This window comes from Anarhichas minor, unplaced genomic scaffold, assembly GCF_050575085.1.
Source record: "Anarhichas minor isolate MPS153535 unplaced genomic scaffold, ASM5057508v1 ptg000004l, whole genome shotgun sequence".
NCBI lineage: Eukaryota > Metazoa > Chordata > Actinopteri > Perciformes > Anarhichadidae > Anarhichas > Anarhichas minor.
Window position 1 is genome coordinate 14371022 of NW_027466450.1, and position 22192 is coordinate 14393213.

Sequence of the window (22192 nt, forward strand, 5' to 3'; positions counted from 1 at the left end):
TTACATCCTCCACTTCCCTGCACCCTGTTTCCCCAATATGACTTTGTCCTCGTCCTTTTTCAACACACGACACATTTTAATTGTCATCACAAAATTAAAGCAGTTTTGTGACACAAGAGGAATCTTAAAAGAAATATATTTCATGGCATTTCACAGTTGAACTACATCAATATTCCACCATATGACAAAAAAAGTTATGTTCAAGGCCAATGAAGAGAACCAAGAGCCTTTGTTGTGCTTTCAGAAGTTCAGGCATCCAAACTTGTGAATTGTGTAAATGCTCGTAGCTGTGGTTCATGTTTAAGACAAAACACTGAGTGAGCAGAAAAATAGAAAGCTCTGTACACTGTAGTGGAAGCATCGATCCTGTTGTCTGCTAATGTGTTTCTGAAGTTATAATTTGTGATTTTGTGCTGGAATACGGTGCTTCGGTTTTTCACATTGTTTAAATATTGACCATAGATTGCCAACGACGCCAAAAACAAGCATAAAGCCTTGTACAATCATAAAAGCGTGTGAAGTACGGCTGCTGGTCATTAAACCAGTCGATCACCAAATAGCTGCACATACAACAGGAATCATTAGAAGACATCAATTATCCATAACAGAAGGCCTTAATGATCCCAAACGACAACTACAGCGAGGATTGTTTACCGGCACACACGCTGATGTATTACTGACACGACAGCACTCCTAAATAGACAGGCACAAAATATACACAATAGTCTTAGTTATCCAAGAGTTCATCGCACAATCCATTGTTCACGTTTACCTGCAGACAGTCATTGAAATAAAAGCGTTGACAGATGGAATCGGCGACCGTGAGGACGAGTCTATACGGCAGCTTCGCATTTAGCAGCGAAGAAGAAAACCTTCCGTCTCGCAAGAGAGCCGGCACTACAAAGACTCTTCCTCGGATTCACTGTCTGTGTTGGGCTTCGTCAGGAGCTCCAGCTCCTCGCCGTCCTGCGACAGAAAACACAAGAGAAAATTTAGAGAATGCATGCGGAACGGTGGACAAACCTGCAGACAGACATCTTAGAATCATCACCAAACGTTAACTTTTTAAGTTCATTTCCTCAAAGTCCTGCTAACCCCAGGACAGTGTCCTCACGAGGCCCCCATAGAGATCGGTTCCATTTAATAGCTTCCTCTTTCAAAATCCAATAGACTACGATGTCCTAACGAGATTACGTGAGGTAATGCACCAGCGTGAGGCTGAATGCTGTTTTCATAGCAGGGAATCAGGTTTCCTCCTGCACTGAAGAAATCACATTATAAAGAAATGAGAGCCAGCTTTCCCACAGAGAGCTTGGTATGTGCGTGGGCGGAGAGGAAGGGGCTTTACACGTGGGTGAGGTGAAAAGCGCGTGCACGTGACAAGTGAAGATTTGTGTGTTTTAGGCGGTGTGCTGCTCCCTACCCCTCTGGACCTCTCGAACACCTCTCCGTTGATGACCCGCAGTTTTTCCTGCTGCAGGATGTATTCCAAGTCCTTGAGCCGGCTGGCGTTGTAGATAAAGATGGCCAGCAGGACCGTGGGAGCCTGGAGGAAGAACGCCAGCGAGGGGCGGAAGTCGAAGAGGAAGAGGGAGAAGGCGGTAACCAGAACAGTGGTGATCTGGCCCGTCAGCACGTGGAACATGTTGTCTCTGAATTTTAAGATGAAGGCCACAGATAAACCCAGGGCAGCTGAGGAGAACACAGGGAAGAGAGAGAGTTTTTCAGATGTGCACTTTAAGTATCTTATCTCAGTGTATACTCTTAGACAACTTAGTAAGCCTTAACGATGTTCAGTGATTTGAATAACTCTGCAGCTCAGAAGAGTGAGTTATTAGGCATGAGGACGTGTTACTGATCCTTTGTTCACTCACCAGTGACCAGCACCAGACACAGGGAGTACACATTATGTCCATGGAGGAGGCCACAGTGCTCGGTGAGGCCTCGTGCCTCACTGCCGAGCCCAAGGGTCAGACCGTTGAACACCACACCAAAGGCATACCTGCAAAACCATGAAGCAAAGGACTTGAGCACTGAATTTAATGATGCGTCTTCTGCCTTATTATGTTCTGCATAAGTCGCCTCTCACAGTTTACTGTTCTGGATGAAGATGCTCTCAGTGAGCTGGTCTCCTTCTTTGAGGATCTTCTCATTGTAGATGTTGGCCATGGCGGAGATGAAGCACTGGAGGACGAGCAGGATGTGACCCACACCCAGAGAGCGAAGCTTCTCCACCACCCTGTCCCTCCAGGCCTGCCCGGGCAGGGACGACACCCACGATTTACTGGCACTGTGGGGGGGAGAAAGGATGTGAACAAGGGGAATCAAAACATCATAGAGCCAGACATTAACTCTCATTGAATTATGAATACTGATGTAGGCACCAGGTCATGACAAGAAAGACAGTGACCTGCTGTTCCTCATCTGCTCCAGCAGCTGTGTGTAGAGCAGGCAGGAGTTGGAGGGGGTGGAGAGCGGGTTTGAGTGGAGACCTGGCAGAGCGATGGAGTTTTGGCTGCTCCCTGATCCCGTCGTCAAAGAAACAATGGACAGGAAGAGGACAAATAACGCTGCCCACTGAACCCAGGACAGGCGCCTCCTAAAGGAAAATGTGAGGAACTAAAACTTTAGTTTCATTTGTGGTTCTACTGTGTATAAATTTAACTTTTGAGCTACAGAAAGAACATTTTCAGCAGCTATTTTTCCTTAAATATTTGGTTAAATAGAAGATGTATCTTCTAAACAGGCCTGAAGAAAAGGGGGGGGATTGACAAAGCAACCGCATTTCAACAGGGAATGTATCAGCTGATGCACACTCATCCCCTCTCATCAGTCAAACACACACACTATCATACTGAAGAACAAAACATTACAGGGTGGTGAATTGAGCCACTTACTTCAGAACAAGTCTGAAGAGTACAGCTGTGGTCAGGATGACAAAGTTGGAGAACAACACTGCCATGGCCTGGGGACACGAGGAAGAACAGCTGGTTCAGAGACAAAACAGCAGAGTGATAGCCAAACATAATAACCAAAACACCAAGTCTTTGTACAGGACATTCAGTAAAAGCTGGTGTGATATGAAAGGGTTAAATCTACATTGAGATTATGTTATGTCACAGAAGTTAAAAGAGGTTTGCAAAGAGTTACCAATAAGCTGTGGTTTGCATGTCAATGATGGTTAAATAACTGCACCAGAATTGTCTCCAGAAGCCCGGATGTAAAGCCAACACACACAATGTTTCCCTCAGGTAGTGGTCATGTGAATAGATATTGAAGTGTTAACTAACAGGCTGCAGGTAAGTCATCACGTAGAAGATGATGAGGTTGTCTAGGAAGTAGAGGAAAGCAGGGACGGCCCACTTCAGGGAATTGAGGAAGGAGGAGCTGGAGGAAAAGCCAAGATCTCTGCATGATCGACCCTCTGAAGAGACAAGACAAAAAGAGCAAATAAACATACCATCTCACACACACACACACACACACACACACAGCTGGGACTTTAATGTGTACCTTTGACTATGACCCGAACTGACATGGCCAGACAGAAGAGCAGTTTGAGTAACTCAGCAAGTAGATTGACGGATGCAGGGAGGAAGTCATACTTGTTCTCTGCAAATTGACCAAAAACGAAAGAGACACCGTCAACAAATGTCGCATTAAAAACATTAAAGCCGTTTTATAACATGATATTCAAGTGTGTGCTGGCTGGAAGGCAAGCGCATCACGTCACAGTAATATCACATCTCTGTGGGGAAACAAAAAAGTAACGTCCGTCAGTCACCAGCATTGGCAGAGAACTTGAGCAGCAGGATGCGACTGGTCCCCAAAGTTACGAAGCCCAGGCCGAGGGCCAGAGTGTAGGCCGAGGAGCGGGAGCACAGCCTGGTGCAGGACTGGCAGCGCACCATGGCTAGGACCGGATCTGAATGCAGTCAAACCTAAACACAAAACACAGAGACACACAGTGCTCGTATCAAACTGGTGCCCAGTATCTTAGTAGTTTTAGTTTCAGAATCCTCATTGCAATAGAAAAATGGGATGGATATAGGTTTATAAGCTGTTTAATCATGGATTATTACCAATTAATGCATGTAGCCTTGTTTATTTATTCTTAGACATGGAAACGTAATAACTCCATCACACTTGACTATAAAAAAAAAAGATCAGAATGTGGAAATTAGTGGAACATTTCACATCCTCGAGCGCTGACTCTTCCTCTCCATCCATCAGAAAACACCGCAGATTACACCCAGTTACCAGTTCATGGGGTACAGCAGCCCTGCTATACGTCATCCCTCAATGAAGCTGTAACTTAAACTGTAACGGAGGGAAATGAAGACGCTGTAGACATCTTAACGCTGATTGGCCGAGACTCCACACATCAAAGATGTTGTATTGCGAAGATCACGACATCACCTTTTCTCCACGGATCTACACGATTCACGTGGATGACATATTTTGATTCAAAACGGCGAATTTCGCCGAAAAGCGACAAGTGTGCAGGTATGTTATAATGTGCTTCATCAACGTTATGTGCTGCTGCTCTGGTCTGGTCTGGTCTGACTCCGTCTGGGCTTTTATGAACCATCTTCTGATGGAGGATCAGCCATAAACAGCAGCAGCAACCAGGCACATCAGAGAGGTCTGCATTATATTTAATACAGTTACTGTAAACACAAAGCTCCACTGCTCCCAGCTGAATAGTAAGATGGCAAGGCCAGACTATTTAGACACTTAAAAACCTATTTCCAGTCCAAGGTTTTTCTGCATCGTTGATTCAATATATTCTGGAGTTTGGACCGTTAGTCAGACAAAACAAACAGTTTGAACACGTCGACATGGGCTCTGAGAAGTTGCATCGGGTATTTAAAAAGGTATAATACAAAATAATAGCAAGCGAGAGACGTAAGTGAGTCTCGCTCACACATTGAATTGAACCAGTAAGTGTGAAGAGCTAGCATCCTCTTCACAACAACCGTCGTGTTTCTGCAAACAAACACCTTCAAGAAAAGCAACACGCGGTTTCTTTTTAACGTTCTTTCGTGTATTTTTCTGAGGAAATCGTCAATAACATGTGAAAAAGAAACCAGTCGTAGGTGCTACTTACTTATTATTCCTCTTTCTTCCTAGACATAGCTGCACTATTGCTCTTCCTGGTTAATCCGCGCATGCGTGCTGGCACACTCAGGTTCAGTGTTGACGTCATACTGTACGCACCGCGTGAGTCAGATGTGCGGCGCGCACTATCTGATTGTCCCATCTTGAGAAGGTCTGTTGCTGTATACTTTTATGTAGTACCACAATGATATACATATATATATATATATATATATATATAAGGCTGAATACTTTGTGGTGGTCCAGAGAGAGAGGGGAAAGTACAACTACAACATACAAAACCACTGGTTGAAGAAGTATTCAGATATTTGGAGCAATACTACAATGCAAACATTTTATAAGTCAAAGTTTTACTGAAGTAAAAGTCCAAAAGTATTAGCATCAAAGCATACTTAAAGTACCAAAAATAAAAGTACTCCTTATGCACAGTGGCTTATTTAAGAATATTACTGAATTATGATTAGTAATACATTATCATCACTTTAATGTTGTGTTTTGCAAAGGTAGGGCTCATTTTAATAACTGTATATACTGCTGGGTAGCTTAATATATTATAACACATAACAATTGAATTGTTGATTTATTTTGTATTAGTAAAATCTACAACATTGGCTTTCAAAATTTGGTAGAGTAGAAGTATAATTCTGCATAAAATCAAGTACCTGAAAATTATAAGCCTATTTTAGAGCAGTACTTGAGTACTTGTAACTATAATATACTCAGTACTGTAACATAAAAAGTTGCCTGCACTTAACTTGAAAATTTAAATTTTCTGCTGTACTTTCTACTTCTTCTTTACTAGTATTGCGTGACAAATATTGTACTTTTCACTCCACTATATTCGTCTGACAGCTGTAGTTGTGCAAATATGTCCAAAACACATGATGAACTTATTAATGTATTGCATCATGAAGTAGTCAAAATTGTCTCCACATTGTCTAACATTACAACACAGCTTTAATTAAACAGTGACTTCTCCCAGACAGCGGGTTTTTTCCACACCCTGTGCTGCAATTAGTCTGGCACTATAGTACCATGCTACATCACAGCTGGGTGTGGTCACAAATACTACTGATCACTAAGCAAGTACCCTGCTATGATGTTCAGTGGGTTCAGAAGTCCAAGAGACTTTTGACTTTCGACCCACAGAAGACAGCACGGCTGTGTTTTTACTCCTGTCGAAATCAAGGGTGCAGGTAACGCGTCTTTATTAATAATCTGACTCCATAACAAGAATTGCAATAAGGAGAGGTGTTCTTAACATTAGAAATAGTTCTGAATAAAAAAAGTTAAGCAAGTAACTTACAACAGTTTCGATATGTGCTAATGATGAAATGATGAACGCTGAGATGTTTATATTACATTGTGATTGGTTTGTCTCCACCTGTCACACGTACAGTTTCTTGAGTTATGGCGTGTTTTTCACGAGATGATTTCCTGGGACATTTTGAGGTTGGAGAAACTTTCAATGTTATTGACATCGTTGTGCTTTTTTGGAGATGATGGGAAGAAGCACACCCCTCAGGGATGACTCACAGCAACACACATGAGGTTTCAATTACAAGAGACAGGGAGAGAGAGAGAGAGAGAGAGAGAGAGAAAAATATGCAGAGACACAGTTCATTGCCCTGGGACATAATGTTTAAAAGCGCATGTGTGTGTGCGATTGTGTCAGTCACAGATAAAGCACGGAGCGGGACCTCTCTGTCAGATCACAGCTTCTTCACTTTGTAGAGCAGACCGGTTTCACCTGGAGGATTAATCCCAGATATGAGGCTCTGTTCCTGGACTGGAGCTTGGTGTCTCCTGTCTGTCCTGGTTCTTCTGACTGTCCTACATGTCAAAGCCGACCAGCAGCAGCCCAAGGAGAGACACTATTACATCGCTGCTGTGGAGATAGACTGGAACTACTCTGGCAATGACACACACGGGTAGGGTACTGGTTACAGAATTAGACATGCAGCTGGTGTTGAATTACTCTAATTTAATTATTTTGTATTATATTTTTGTCTTATTAATATTATTTGAATTCTGTCCACCTGAGCTTATCCAAGACGTCTAACTCGGTTTCTGTTATTGAAGTTGTGTGTGCCGTGCGGAAACAGTGCAGTGTGTCCTTGTTTCATCTCTCTGGAAGCCTGTTATTCATCCTATGATAGTGCCAGACACACACACACACACGCACACACACACACACACACACACACACACACACACACACACATTTATAGACACACTTTAGTTGCAACATGTAAGGAAGCTTGTGCCTTCATATCTTAAAGTCCATGTTGTTAAAATGCTGTGCTGCTGGTGTGAACAACATGTGTTTTCCTTGTGTGCTGATTGAGACTTTGTGTTTTTCTTTAATTCCTTAGGTTTGGTCCCACCTATAAGAAAGTGGTCTTTCGGGAGTATGACAAAGACTTCCGACAGGCGAAGACTCATCCCTCCTGGTTAGGTAAACTCCTAAGAAACGCTTCTCCTAAAATCTAATATAAACTTTAATTTCCCAATCATTGACAAGAAACAAATTGATATGTACATGACTGTTCACAAACTGTCCTTAAGTATTAATTAGTGTGACAATTTAAATGTGTTGAACTGGTACATTTATTTGAGCATATAATAACACAAAATAACAGAGTAATTATAGACAGGTTATACAGATGAATGAGAAACTAAAGGATAAACCTGAATAAATGAGCGTAGAAACAAAACAAATGCAGATGCTTCCTGCAGGGCACCAGGTTTCACTGAATGGTGTGTTGAGCACGTAAATGATGTGAATTATATTATGGCCTTCTTTGTCACCAGATCGCAATCCAAATGAACACCAATGGGAGATTTTGTAGAGACTTGTCAGGAAAGTGCTCTCCACCACCGTAATTAAACCACCGAATGGGGGAATATCTTTTGGATGAAGGGTTCATAGAGAGACTAGAATGTTCTTCAGGCACGAGGAGCCTGCATTTAGTTGGGCGTGTTTGTTCCTTTAATGTGTCCCCATGGATGTAGAACAGCGCAGTTAGTGAATTATCAGCAGCTTGCAATTTTGATGAATTTCCCAGAAAGAATTGTGAAACTGTTTAAAATGTCAGTAAAGATTCTGACTCAATGTAACTACTGTTCACTTCCTTCTATTCTTACAAACCGTAATAAATCAGCAGGTACTTAAAGGGCCAGTTCACCCCACAATCTAAAATATTGTTTTTCTTCTTACCCAAAGTGCTATCAATCAGATTGTTTTGTTTTGGAGGTATCAGCCGTAGAGATGTCTGCCTTCTATCAAATATAATGGGGCTAAATGGCGGCTTGTGGCGCTCAAAGCACCAAAAAAAGAAATAGATACATTTTAAAAAGTCAACAGCGATGTTTCTTTCCAGAAATCATGACCTGGTTACTCTTAAGATAAACCACAAACCTTGAGGAACTATTTTCTTTCAACCTCTCTTTAACAACCGTCAATGAATACCAATTAGTACCGTCAATTAGTACCAAAGAGCATTTTGCTTTCCAGGGATGTTCCTAGAAAATAACAGTTGTGTATTATTTCCTTTCTAGGAGAGTGTAAGTAAGATAACATAACAATATATGGGCCATGAAATCCTATTTCAGTTATGAGTCAGTCTGACTTTACATCCCCGGTGCGTCATGATGAAATACCAAAGAATACAAGTGTCGCTGATTCCAAATAAATTTGAGCGTGTCTTTTCTCCGCAGGTCTACTTGGACCCACGCTGAGGGCTCAGGAGAACGAGACCATTGTCGTCACTTTCCGAAACATGGCCACCGGACCGCACAGCATCCACCCACACGGGGTCGCTTACGGCAAACAGTCGGAGGGTGGGTGCTTGTTAACCCAGCTGCAGATGAATGTGACAGCTGTGGCAAAACCCGCAGACAGCAGCAAGACTCTCAGTCCTGTCTGTACGGGTCACTGTGTGGGAGCTCATGATGTTGCTCATTCCCATGTTTACACAAGATTAGCCAACACAACAAACAACCTTGTTTGTCTTTTTCTAAAATATTAACCAGGACAGGGAGATTATCAGAGGAGACTGTACTGAAGTCCAACAGGAAGCATTACTAAGCCTGATAGGAAATCACTGTCTGCGTCCAGTAACAGGAGATTATTGCCATTTTGGATGTAGGAAATTGACATTAAGCGCTTTTTAATTTGCTCTTAATGCAAAAGTCAAAGAGCAGAGTCATTTGAAATTCAAGAACAGCTTGTAGGAAATTCTTCATGAAATCTTTTTTTGTTAGGAAATTCAATAATCTCCTTAGACCCCTGCTCGGCAATGGGATTTAATTATTAGACCATTCCAACAGGATTCTTTATTTATCCATAGTGTAGAGAGTTCTCGCTTTTATTCACGGTGTTTGTTTTTGCAGGGGCCAACTACTTTGACAACACGTCACAGAAAGAGAAAGAGGATGACGTGGTGCAGCCTAACGGGGAGCACGTGTACTACTGGGAGGTGACATCAGATGTTTCTCCACAGCCAAATGACCCCACCTGTATCACCTACACCTACGTCTCCCACATAAATGTTGTCGAGGACTACAACTCGGGCCTCATTGGTACTTTACTCATCTGCAAGCCTGGTAAGCAGTAAAAAGTTGGTTGTGTTTCAAATCACAAAGTATCAGTTGCACCTACATATATTTGTCATTATTTTGGATCTCTCTCCTATTTTCCCTCTCAGGCAGTCTGGATGAGTCGGGGCAGCAGGTCGGCGTCCACCAGGAGTATGTGTTCCTCTTTGGGGTTTTTGATGAGAGGGAGAGCAAGTACGAACCAAGCAAACATGCCAACCATGTGAAGTACACCATCAACGGATACGCAATGGGATCGCTACCTGGTTAGTCTGTCCAGTCATTTATCACTCATTGAGTTAGAGAGCGAGCAGTCAGTTGTTCAGGTCTCCTTGGTGATTTTTTTAACAACATGATATGCAGATGACACATCAGACCACCTCAGACAGAGTTCTGGTTAATAGACAAACCTCCGTGCTAAGTCAGTGCGGAAGGTATTTTAAACTGCAAGTAGTCATAACAACAATGCTGATGCTTCACACTGACAAACTGACTGCAAACACACTGATGACTCAGGCCAGTCCTTTTTTGTTTGATATGTATGAGCCTTGAACACACATTATATTTTCATCATGAGTTAATCTCTAGATTATTTTTTAATAAAAAGTTTAGTCAATAATAAAAGTGAGAAAATAGATGGTACACGTCACGGTGTACAGTCAGTAAAATTACATTCGCTAGATGTCCTGCGTAAACAAAACAGTTGAGAGAAAAATGACACAAAGTGACCGACAGCATCCTCTTCTCTGTCCAGATGTGAGTGTGTGTGCCTACGCCTCTGTGGGCCTGCATCTGGTGGGTATGAGCTCAGAGCCCGAGGTATTCTCAGTGCACATGAACGGCCAGGTGCTGCGGCAGACCGGGCATAAAGTGTCATCGGTGGGCCTCATCAGCGGCTCCACCGCCACCGCCAGCATGGTGGCTCTCCACGCAGGCCGCTGGCTGCTCTCCTCCCACACCATCAAGCACATGGAGGGTACGTGTTTCTCTACTCAGGAGATGAATAGATCAATCGTCCACCATAGATATAGATAGCGTTTACCAATGTAACAGAATTTACAAGAAAAAAGAAAATGTGTCTCTGCCATTGCAGCTGGCATGCATGGTTTCGTGGATGTGAAAAAGTGTGACGGCTTCAAAGCACCGCAGCGAAGGATGACCATCGAACAAAAACGAAACAGCATGGTGTGGACATACTACATAGCTGCTGAGGAAATTATCTGGGACTATGCACCTAATATGCAAGAACACATTGACGGGTAAGCAGCATTTACAAATCTCTCAACTCTTTAAGCTCTATTTAAACTTGAAGGGCAGTTTTGCACTGATTAAATACACCGGTGCCACCACAGCTTGAAGTGCAGTGTTTTAAATGTTCTTGTTCTTATTATGGAAATTATATCAATGTCTCCAAATTAAATAACTCCTCTTATGTGCAGGGACTTCAAGTTCCAGTACCTGAGACAGTCACCAACACGCATCGGTGGGAAGTACAAGAAGGCGGTGTACACGCTGTACAAAAACGAGTCATTCACTGAGAGGTTGGAGTCCAAGCAAAGGAAAAATGAGCTCGGGATCTTGGGCCCAGTGATCAGAGCGCAAATCAGAGATATCGTCAAGGTGAGATCACACAGAAATACCAGACTAAGACAAAAAGCCAGACAAATATTTAGGCATTAATGCAGTATATTGAATGCTATAAAACCGGAATTTAATTTAATTGAAAAAGTTAATTAAAAAACAGGCATCGGATAAAGAAACATTTAAATGTTCTCCTTCATTCTAAAGTGTTCATGTCAACTTCTCCTAAAATTGAAACGTACTACATATAAAAATGGCTCCAGTTCCAATGCTTTTTTATCTGCTATGGCTATAAACACTATTAAATTGTTGCTCTATACAGCACTTTAACCTCACAGTCAGTGAGTGTGAGCACAGAGCCAGCTCACAGATCATGTGTCACTCTAATACTTGGGTCATCAAGCCTGAGTATTTATCACTGTCTGCAGACGGCGTGTCCTCACTCATCCTCCTGTCCGTTTACAGATTGTTTTTAAGAACAAGGCCTCCAGGCCCTACAGTATCTATCCACATGGACTGACGATAGAGAAGTCAGATGAGGGAGTCAACTACCCAGCAGGAGGTACGAAATCTGTCCTCGCAGTAAAACAAATGGATTGAACACTTGGGTAAAGTGGATTATCCACTCTGGTTTCATCAGATGAAAAATAACGAATGAGGAATATCTCCATGTGTTTGCAAGGCAACCAGTCTCATGGTGTTCAGCCAGGTGAGACACACACCTACACCTGGAAAGTGGTCGACGAGGATGAGCCCTTTGACGAGGACTCTCGATGTTTGACACGACTGTACCACAGCGCAGTGGACACGCCACGCGACATCGCCTCAGGACTGATAGGACAAATCCTCATCTGCAAGAGTCAGTCCCTCAATATCAGGGGTGTGCAGGTAAAAAGATGCTACATTCATTGTTCGGCATGGCTCTGGGGACGGCTACATGTGTTGAAAGAGAAAACTGTCGAAATGAAAAGGCAAAATGTAACAATCAAAACTATTATTTTGGTTTGTTTCTCCAGCTGAAAGCAGACAAGGAGCAGCATGCAATGTTGACTGTGTTCGATGAGAACAAGAGCTGGTACGTGGATGACAACATCCGCCAATATTGCGATCGATCCAAAGTTAACAAGGCAGACCCGGACTTTTATAAGTCCAATGTCATGCACAGTAGGTTTTTGCCATAATCTAATAAAAGCTAATTCAAAACGATACGATATATTCACTGCATTATTCGTTCATCCATCTAACTGCGTTGCCTTCAGCTTGCTGTCAGACGACTGACCTTCATGTAATGTATTTCCTCACAGCAATTAACGGTTACGTGTTCGAGAGCGGCCCGCCCCTGGGCTTCTGCAACGGTGAGATTGTGACATGGCACGTGTCCAGCATTGGAGCACAAGACTACATCCAGACAGTTACTTTCTACGGCCATACATTTGAGCTGAACGGGCGGACAGAGGACTTCCTCAGCCTCTACCCGATGAGCGGAGAGACCATAACTATGAAGATGGACAACATCGGTCTGTCAGGGCTTACAATGCATTTTATGTCAAATTAGGGATTATGTATCCAAATATTTCATCTGTAGGGATACTTTCAACTTTAGAAAATATCATGACAACAGAAAGTTAATACAGGGAATATACTGTTTATAAGGCCGTGTGATATTATGTGTATGTGCCCCGAGAGATAAACACACCGCAAATTAAGAAAACACATCACAAGCAAATAACATCATCCATCAAGGTCAATGCCTAACCTCAACCATTCAAGATCAATGCTTAAACTCTACCAATTTGCGTGAGTTTCGCAGTTTCAACAGTTTCCGTTGTGTTGTAAGCTTCTTGCAGTGCGTTTCGGTATTTGCAGCACCTTATTCTAAGTCGTGCGCATGTTTCCTGTTGTGTTTGTTTGCATGTTTTCTTAATTTGTAGTGCGTTGAGCTCTCAGGGCCACCGTATGTAAATATATAGAGAACGATTGATACTTAATGTAAAGTGACAACTGCTTAGTTTTTCATTGATGATTTGTTTATGTCCCTCTTGAACCAGGTGTCTGGCTCATGGCTTCCCTGAATTCCCATGAGACAACCAAAGGAGAGCGCGTAAAGTTTCAGGATGTTGAGTGCTATCGTGACCACCAGTATGAGTACACTGACTATGACGATCCAGCAGCGCTCAAAGAATTTAAAGTGTGGACACCTCTGAGCTTGGATGACATCAAGAAGGAAGAAGAGAAGCCAAAACCTGCAATAATGACACCAATGGAGCCAGACTATTACACAGACATGTTTGCAGACGAATTAGGTCTCAGGTCTCTGAGGAACCAATCTGGTAAATCAGATGTGGAGCAGCTGGACCTCTCTTTCCTCGACTATGATGCTGTTGATGTGCCTGGTGGAGGTACGAAAATCACCCTGAATTTCAAGGAGAGGAAGAATAAAAGTCGGACCTCGATTCCGAAGCCAAATGCACCAAATGAGACATTATTTTCGATTTGGACAGAGGTGGATGGACTGAACCTTACTGCAGTTAGTTTGCTGAACCAAAGCATCAGTGAGAACACAACACATGTGCAGAACACTAGTACACCATCAACTTTTGGCAATTCTACTGTGAACACAACTGTTTTTTATAGCCCAAATATATTACCAAAGAATGACAGCATAACTACAAACAGCAGTGTGTTTGTAGTCTCAAGTATTGATAATGCTACAGTGTCTGACACAAAGAACACAACAGTTGACAATGCTACGGTGTTATCAACGGTTGGAAATGTATCAACAGAGATTACCAATCTTACGGTAACATTACAAGAAACTGCCAATCTTACGGAAACTTCAAGAGGAAATTCAAGTTCCGTCATGGAGACTGACGGAATGAATGTAACCCTGACTGGTGATAACCAGACTTCTGTGGGCATGATGTTGGCGGAGGACTCCGAGGAGAGACTCACCAGAGGGGACGTGTTTTTTTATTCTAAGCCGCTAACCAATACCAGCACCAACAGTCTCCACAGTACACTAGAGGGCAACGCCACATCTCTGTCACACAGTGCAGAGAATAACACAGCAGCTAACCATGTTAACGTGTCAGCAGATGAAACAAACCGTTCATCGTCTATTCCCACGGCTGATGTTGGAGAGGTTAACATCAGCAGCACAGACAGAAGCAACTTTACAATCTTAGAGTTGGAGGTGGAGAGCACAGACAACAAAACCAGTGACGATGACTCCCTGATTGCCGCAGCAGAGCCAGAGTATTTGAGTTCATTCGAAGTTCAAATGAATTCATCTGACATTGTGACTATCCCAGCCAATTCCAGCCTTGAAAATGCAACAGACGCTCCGCTCGAAACTGGGCGCTCACAGAATGTCACAGCGAATGTATCCAGATCAAATTCATCAGAGGAGATTAGTTCAGACAGTAGGGAGAATCTCACAGCTCATCTTGGTGAGTTGAACCGCACATCCTCTTCAGAAAGTTTCTCCAATGAGACTGATCTGTCCCTCTCCAGCGATGCAGAAATAAAGAGCGATTCTGAGGAGATAAGTGCCTCAGACATCAATGAAGAAGTGCTGATCTTCCTTTCAGAAAACAAAACAGAGGCGATAAAAACCACCTCCGTTAAAACGCAGGGGCACAACTGGACTTATGAGGGAACTCACCAAATGGAAACCGTGGAGATTTCTGACGACATGATGAAATATTTGGGGCGAGAAACCCCTCAAACAACGCCAACCCCGAAAAAGAAGACCAAGAGGGTGAACTTCCGACAATGGCCCAACAAGGGCGAAGGCATGAAAACAAAGAAGAGGAAGGAATTCAAACCTCAGTCCAGGAGTGGCCAACCGTTCTCTCCTCGTGGGTTCAATCCAGGCATGACCCCGCGCGGGTCACGACCTATTTCACCGCAGCCCGTCCATGATGAGATGGAGCTCATCAACATGCCCATCGTCATCGGTGTGCCCCGGCCCGATTTCAGTGACTACGAGCTGTACCTTCCTGGGGACGAACCAGATCATCTAGACCTAGAGGGGGAAAATGTGAACGCAGATGAATACGAGTATGTGACCTACATGGACCCCTACAGCGATCATGACGACATCAAGAATCTAAACCTGGATGACACCACCAAATACTACTTAAAACTCTCAGGCCCGAATGTCAAGACTTATTTCATCGCTGCAGAGGAGGTCGAGTGGGACTATAGTGGCTACGGACAGAGGTAAGCTCAGAAATAGCAGTGAGAAAAAGCTCAGGTGACATTTTAAAAGACACGACTACAGCAGGTACACATCTATATGCATGCAAAGCTGAAATAAGGTCCTGTTATCGCCACAGGAGACAAGACAAGTCGCAACTAAACAGCAGAGAAACTCAGTTCACCAAGGTGGTTTTCCGAGGGTACATGGACAGCAGCTTCAGCACACCTGACATCCGTGGAGAGATGGATGAGCATCTAGGCATCCTGGGACCTGTCATCAAGGCGGAGGTTGGACAAAGCATCATGGTAAGACGGCTAAGCCATAATCTGAACAGCTCTTCTGGGATCTCACATTTTATCATATTCTTTGTGTGAAGAATTCACTGTCTGATTGTTGCTTTATGTAAACCAGAATAGTTTGACATTATTTGCTGTCTTTCCAAATGTTAAATAAGATTAAGATTAATTAACAAAATCTGTCCTGCAGCATCTTTTAAATGTACTGATTAACTTGTTAAATCTCAATAGTTTGAACCGTGCAAAAACCAAGATGTAAAAACGACAACTCTTGTACCTGACTTCTTGACTTCTTTTCATCGTGTAATAGTATCTTCCTGCAGGGGGCTAGCTGTCCCCCTGCTAAACTAAGCTAACCGGCTTTTGCTTCATATTTACATGACAGACATGAGAGTTGTATTCATCTTTTCATCTAACTCTCTGCAAGAAAATTAAAATGAACTTATTAGCAAATTTTCCAAATTATGTAACTATTCCTTTAAAGCCCTAATGTGTCTTTTTCTCTTGTAGGTGGTGTTTAGGAACAAAGCCAAGCGTCCGTACTCCTTACACCCAAATGGGGTTTCCTATACCAAGCAGACCGAGGGTCTGTCCTATGAGGATGGCTCTAAGTACTGGTATAAATATGACAATGAGGTTCAACCCAATACCACCTTCACATATATATGGAAGGTTCCTGCCTCAGTTGGGCCAGTTGCAGATGAGTCTCACTGTCGGACTTGGGCCTACTATTCAGGTGTCAATCCTGTGAGTAATCTTTATGTTGTAGACCGTGTTTTAACTAGATAGAAGTTTAGTATTTAGAAATGCTTTTTACAAATACAAATTAAAGCCACTGTGTTTAGAATTCGAGTCTCTGACTGTGGCACCCCCTAGTGGCAGCATTAAAACATGAATGGGCCAAAAAGTAACATACAATATACTGCATACTGCACCAATTTTCACCAGAATACTTTCATTTATCTACAAACACAAACTTATGCCATCAGAATAGTTTGAAAGAGGCTAAATCAGATACAGGTTCGATAAGATGATAAGATTAAACTCAATGTTTTTTTTAAATTATTATTATTCAACCATAGTATACACAGCAATATGACACAAAGTTACAGATAGACATGACATTCATACACAGACGAAATAGAATCCAAACCATAAAAATGATATGTGCAAAAGTGCCAAAGCGGTAGTTTGTTGTGGGATGTTCTCACAGTTTTTAAGAACCAATATTAAACCTTATATATCTACCTCTTAGGAAAGGGATATCCACTCTGGCTTGATTGGGCCTTTGTTGGTGTGTCGAGAGGGCACCCTGGACAAGAACGAACCAGACATGAGGGAGTTCACGCTGCTTTTCATGATCTTCGATGAGTCGCAGAGCTGGTACTACGAAGAGAACCACGAGATGATGCAAAGGAAGAACCGAAGGAGAGCTATGGACCACAACTTAAAGGAGAACCTCAAATTCCACTGTAAGTACCTTCAACTAGCGTGGATTAAATTATATAATATATACATAGTTACTGCATGCACTGTTAATAATATCATGTCAAAGTTCCAATAAGTTTTCTTCCATGCATTCAAGATTTATCAGCTACAGAAGAAAACATCCCCTGACCAAAATGATAAAAATGTATTTTTGCCTGATGTTTCCCAAGCCATCAATGGCATCATACACAACCTGAAGGGCCTGAGGATGTACACCAACCAGCTGGTGTGCTGGTACCTGATCAACATGGGTTCTCCCAAAGACTTTCAGAGCATCCACTTCCACGGACAGACGTTCCTCCACAAGAAGATCACCAGCTACAGACAGGCCGTCTACCCACTGCTGCCTGGTGAGCAACATCATGTCTGTTTGTTAAGGAACACCTTCTGCTGCTTTTGTGTTTATTTTTGAATAGTAGTTTACAGTATTTAGATCGCCGATACCCTTTAAAACTGTAACACAGAGAATAGCTATCGTCTATATTTGATGTCAACAACATAGCAGAGGCACGCATGTTTCAACGTAATTACTGTACCAAACTGTCTTTGCAGGGAGCTTTGCCACTCTGGAGATGTACCCATCCAAACCTGGCCTGTGGCAGCTGGAGACAGAAGTTGGTTTCAACCAACAGAAGGGCATGCAGACCCTCTTTCTGGTTCTAGATAACGGTACAAACAACTGAGCAGCTCTGCAGCATTTAAAGATACTCTTTTAGTTTTGTTTTAAAATTGACATGTTGCTTGTCTCCTCCAAGACTGCTACCGCCCGCTGGGCTTAGAATCCGGCAGCGTGAAAGACGACCAGATCACAGCAATCAACACTAGAGGTAGCCATTCCTGTGTGAACCCAACTGTATGCACTGTAGTCCTACTGCAATCACAATGACTTGTGAAATTATTGCTGTAAACTTCATGTCACAAGACGAATGACAATATTTCCATCTTTGAAGGATACTGGGAGCCCCATCTTGCCAGATTGAACAATAACGGTAAATTCAACGCATGGAGCACAGACCAGACCAAAAGCTGGATTCAGGTATGTGTTGTCTGTGTTATAAGAGAGTGTGTGTGTGTGTGTGTGTGTGTGTGTGTATTTGAGTATGTTTGCATATGTGCACTTGCTTTCTATGTGAAGACAGCACAGTACCTTATGTATCTCCCTTGTACAGGTGGACTTCCAGAGGCCAGTTGTGCTCAGCCAGGTGGCCACGCAGGGAGCCAGGCAGCTATTCCATACCCAGTTTGTGGTCAAGTACTCTATCTCCTACAGCACCGACCGCCGGAAGTGGATCTTCTATAAGGGCGACAGCAGGGACCTCAGGAAGGTGGGAGAAGTTTGGTCACTTTTGATCAACGCAAACAGCTACAAACTAAGAGAGAAGTGTGTGATCACCATTTTGCTTCACTCTGTCTCTCCCTCTTTGACCAGGTATTCACTGGGAACCAGGAAGCCTTTGAGACAAAAAGAAACACCTTCTTTCCTCCTGTGATTGGACGGTTCATCAGGCTACACCCCATCGACTGGTACAACAAGGCCACAGTCCGCATGGAGTTCTACGGCTGTGAGCTTGATGGTAAGATGTTACTGTACGACGACGAGGAATCTCGTCGTCGTACAGTTTTTTCAAATTCACGAAATATGCAAAATCTACTACGCAAAGTGGCAAAGTTTCTCCTGAACCTCAATATTTATTTATAATATTTGATTTTTTTTATACGAATGCTGAGTTCCTGTAAATGTGACATTTCTGATCTCCCGCCTCAGGCTGCTCGGTGCCTCTGGGGGTGGAGAGCAGACTGATTGAAGACCATCTCATCACAGCCAGCACCACAGCCTCCAGCTGGTACTCTGGACCCTGGAAACCTTCTCTTGCACGCCTCAACACACAGGGCACCATCAATGCATGGCAGGCCAAGGTACAAATCCTAATACCGACATGACAGGTCGAAATTAAGGCATTCAAATTTAAAGTGAGCATCAGGTAGAATCTGATAGCAATATTCACACACCCCGCGGCCTCCGAAAACCCTTGAAAATGTGTGAACTGTGAATTAAATAGCACAAAAATGTCTTTGGTAGTTTATAAATGCGTGCACGTACCGACCTACAAGTCAACGCTTTTCTCTCTCTCTCTCTCTCTCTCTCTCCCTCCCATCCACAGCATCGTGACATGAACCAGTGGCTTCAGGTGGAGCTGCCCCAAATCAAGAAGATCACAGGTATCATAACACAAGGAGCCAAGTCTCTGGGGAAAGAGATGTATGTCATGTCCTACATTCTGCAGTACAGCAACAATGGCATTCACTGGAGGCAGTACACAGATGATGAGAGCGTCCTTTTCAAGGTGAACGGTGGCAAAATCACATGGAAACTGTAATTAAATGAACCAGTTCACCGGGTGACTGGAGTTACATTTGACAGTAATGGTGAAGAGTTTCTAAACTATGTCTTCCTCTCTCTCGCCAAATCCAGACTTTCTTGGGAAATACAAATAACAACGACCACGTGAAGAACTACATCTACCCTCCTATTTTCTCCCGCTTCATCCGAATCATCCCCAGAAGCTGGCAGAACTCCATCACCATGAGAATAGAACTACTGGGCTGTGAATTTGAGTGACACACACACACACACACACACACACACACACACACACACACACTGATACACACAGATACATGCATACCAAATGATGAAGGGTCAAATCAACCATGCACATGTACATGTAAGTAAAAACACACATATAGTGTACGCCCAGACATTTACACATCCATTCCCACACATAGGAACATGTATAGAGGATACTACATGCATACATATATCACAGCCCTCGTGTGCAGCAAAAAACAAGAACATAATTGCATCTACTTCTCAAGCCAAAACTCATACGATGTGCAAAGTGCAAAGTGTTTTATTAAAGCAAATATATGCCTAGTTAAAATCAAATATAAAACTCATTGGTAAGTGAAATACGTATGAGTAATCTTAACCCTTTTGTCAATAGTTTGATGTATTTTCTAATTACTAGTTGTATTCTAAGCTGTTCTATGGCATTTTGTCCCTCACAAATGACAACGAATGAATGTAAATATGTAAGTAGAGATCATGTAATTTATTTTTTAATAAATATGATTACTATTCTTACTTTTCGGTGTCCTGCTTTGTGAGGTATAAAGACATAAATGAGTGGATTCTGTTTGACTTGGTGTCCCACTTACGAGTAACACCGATATCTTCTCGTGGTGTCTCGAAGGTGTCACTTTCGGCACCTCCGCTGATGCCAGGCCCCTCGTTAAGCAGCAGCTAAGGGCCTCCAGAGTCAACAGACACGTGCAGCTGCAAACACATGGCATGTTTACCCATTTGCTGATCGTGTTAAAGTGGGCACCGGAGGTGTGAAAGTCTCAGCATGGCCGTCGTGCATGCTACTGATGTGTGAAGACAAATGAACTCACAGAGATCTTTACTGGACAACTGGCTGTCCGGGGCTCTGGGGAAACTGTCGACCCACGTCTGAGAAACAAGTGACCTATGTAGTTAAACATAAGACAAACAATATGGTGCAGAAGTTCAGGGAAAGACTGGTGAGGACTTTCTCGGGATGAAGAAAGTTCTTGTTAGAAAGCACCTGATGGGAGAGGAAAGGACATGCTGTAAATATAGGCTCTCTGACCGCTTTAACCATGAAAGTTGCAAAACATTCAGCATGAATAAACCAAAGTTCAAAACATCCGATTGATTGCAGTTGTGACAGCACACCACCAGATGTCGCTCCAGCTTCATCTTTGGACATAATATTTTAACACATATTAACACCCTGGACAAAATATTTTCATGTCTGCGTGATAAAGTTTTGTGTGATTGACCTCCACCTGGTAACATCAGTGGAGATCACGTACAGATCCAAATGACTTCAGACCTTCAAGGTCCGGTCTGAGTACAGTGCAGCTCTTAGATTATGAGTTTTAAAAAATGTGGCATGTAACCTAAATATAAATACAAATATTGTGCTTTTAAAATATATGAACTTACTTATAAGTGCATTCAAAGGCTCATACATCTTAAGAAATCTCTTTTTTTTTGCTCCTGTACAAATATGCTGCTGAAAAACATCAATGATTGTGAAATCATTACTTCCTAACTGAGGCCGGAGCAACATGTCAACCATATGTCAGATATTAATGAGGAAATATTCAGATCCTTCACCCAATGTAAAAAATGTACTCCCTCACACTCTAGAGTAACAGAATATAAGCAGAAAGTACTCATCATGAAGTAGAATGTCAGTGTTATATCATCAACATATTCACCTGTTGCTGAGGTATTAACATGTAAGAAGGATTTTATTCTGCCATGTTCAAGCTTTTCTGCACTGTTGGGTATAGTTAAACCTCTAACACTGTATTTTTTTAAGTGGATCACATTTTTTTAGATGTTAGATAATTATTTGTGATCAATAAATGATCATTAGTAAAAATAAAATAAAATAGTTGCAGCCCACTCAAGCAAAGTACAGGCGCCTTAAAATTGTAAACAGGAGCAGTACTGTGTTTTTTCTTTCCACCACTGCTGTAAATATAATTAATTCAATTAGCATATTTTCAATATCATTGGAACTATCAAGTCCTAAAAGATCTGTCTGTCAATCCCAGCTGGGTCTCGTCCCGTTCCGATCTGCCTGGTGATACGTTATGAAAAGCACTGGGTCATGATTATTAATATCTCTGTATTACACCGCTCTGGCAAGTGACACATGAGTTGTTTACAAACATACTCTTTTATAAGGGAGTCGTCAGGGGAGTGTAACTTCAACCGCCAACATTTTTATTGGCGCACACGCGCACACAGACACGCGCACACAGACACGCACACACAGACACACACACGCCCTTCCCTTTCTGT

The 22192-nt window shown here is 42.6% G+C and overlaps 2 protein-coding genes and 2 long non-coding RNA genes across 5 annotated transcripts; 1 reads left to right on the top strand and 3 right to left on the bottom strand.

Moving 5' to 3' along the window:
• Positions 1-119: 119 nt before the first annotated feature.
• On the bottom strand, positions 120-5246 carry slc35a5 (solute carrier family 35 member A5). Its single transcript, XM_076110134.1, has 10 exons — positions 5111-5246; positions 3785-3941; positions 3514-3612; positions 3291-3424; positions 2898-2965; positions 2411-2599; positions 2090-2290; positions 1875-2002; positions 1424-1692; positions 120-966 (listed from the first exon to the last, which is right to left on the bottom strand). The coding sequence occupies exons 2-10, from the start codon at positions 3909-3911 to the stop codon at positions 898-900; spliced, it is 1284 nt and encodes a 427-aa protein (XP_075966249.1). The 5' UTR covers positions 3912-3941; positions 5111-5246; the 3' UTR covers positions 120-897.
• Positions 5247-5743: 497 nt separating this feature from the next.
• Positions 5744-15883, bottom strand: LOC142970009 (uncharacterized). 2 transcript variants are annotated; one of them, XR_012959151.1, is made up of 3 exons: positions 15129-15883; positions 7161-7271; positions 5744-7028 (listed from the first exon to the last, which is right to left on the bottom strand). It is a non-coding gene; the product is annotated as an uncharacterized LOC142970009 (long non-coding RNA). The 2 variants fall into 2 exon arrangements; XR_012959152.1 differs by having other exon boundaries at positions 5744-7033.
• f5 (coagulation factor V) lies at positions 6796-20434 on the top strand. Its single transcript, XM_076110146.1, has 25 exons — positions 6796-7052; positions 7497-7579; positions 8842-8964; positions 9517-9729; positions 9831-9986; positions 10475-10696; positions 10814-10979; positions 11160-11340; positions 11767-11863; positions 11984-12189; positions 12318-12465; positions 12606-12818; positions 13350-15525; positions 15642-15810; positions 16312-16548; positions 17057-17273; positions 17460-17639; positions 17842-17958; positions 18045-18116; positions 18240-18325; positions 18459-18614; positions 18719-18863; positions 19055-19206; positions 19452-19634; positions 19763-20434. Exons 1-25 carry the CDS (start codon positions 6892-6894, stop codon positions 19907-19909), a joined length of 6006 nt encoding a protein of 2001 aa, XP_075966261.1. The 5' UTR covers positions 6796-6891; the 3' UTR covers positions 19910-20434.
• On the bottom strand, positions 16541-22074 carry LOC142970017 (uncharacterized). The gene is made up of 3 exons (XR_012959153.1): positions 21601-22074; positions 20746-20819; positions 16541-20626 (listed from the first exon to the last, which is right to left on the bottom strand). It is a non-coding gene; the product is annotated as an uncharacterized LOC142970017 (long non-coding RNA).
• Between the last annotated feature and the right edge of the window lie 118 nt (positions 22075-22192).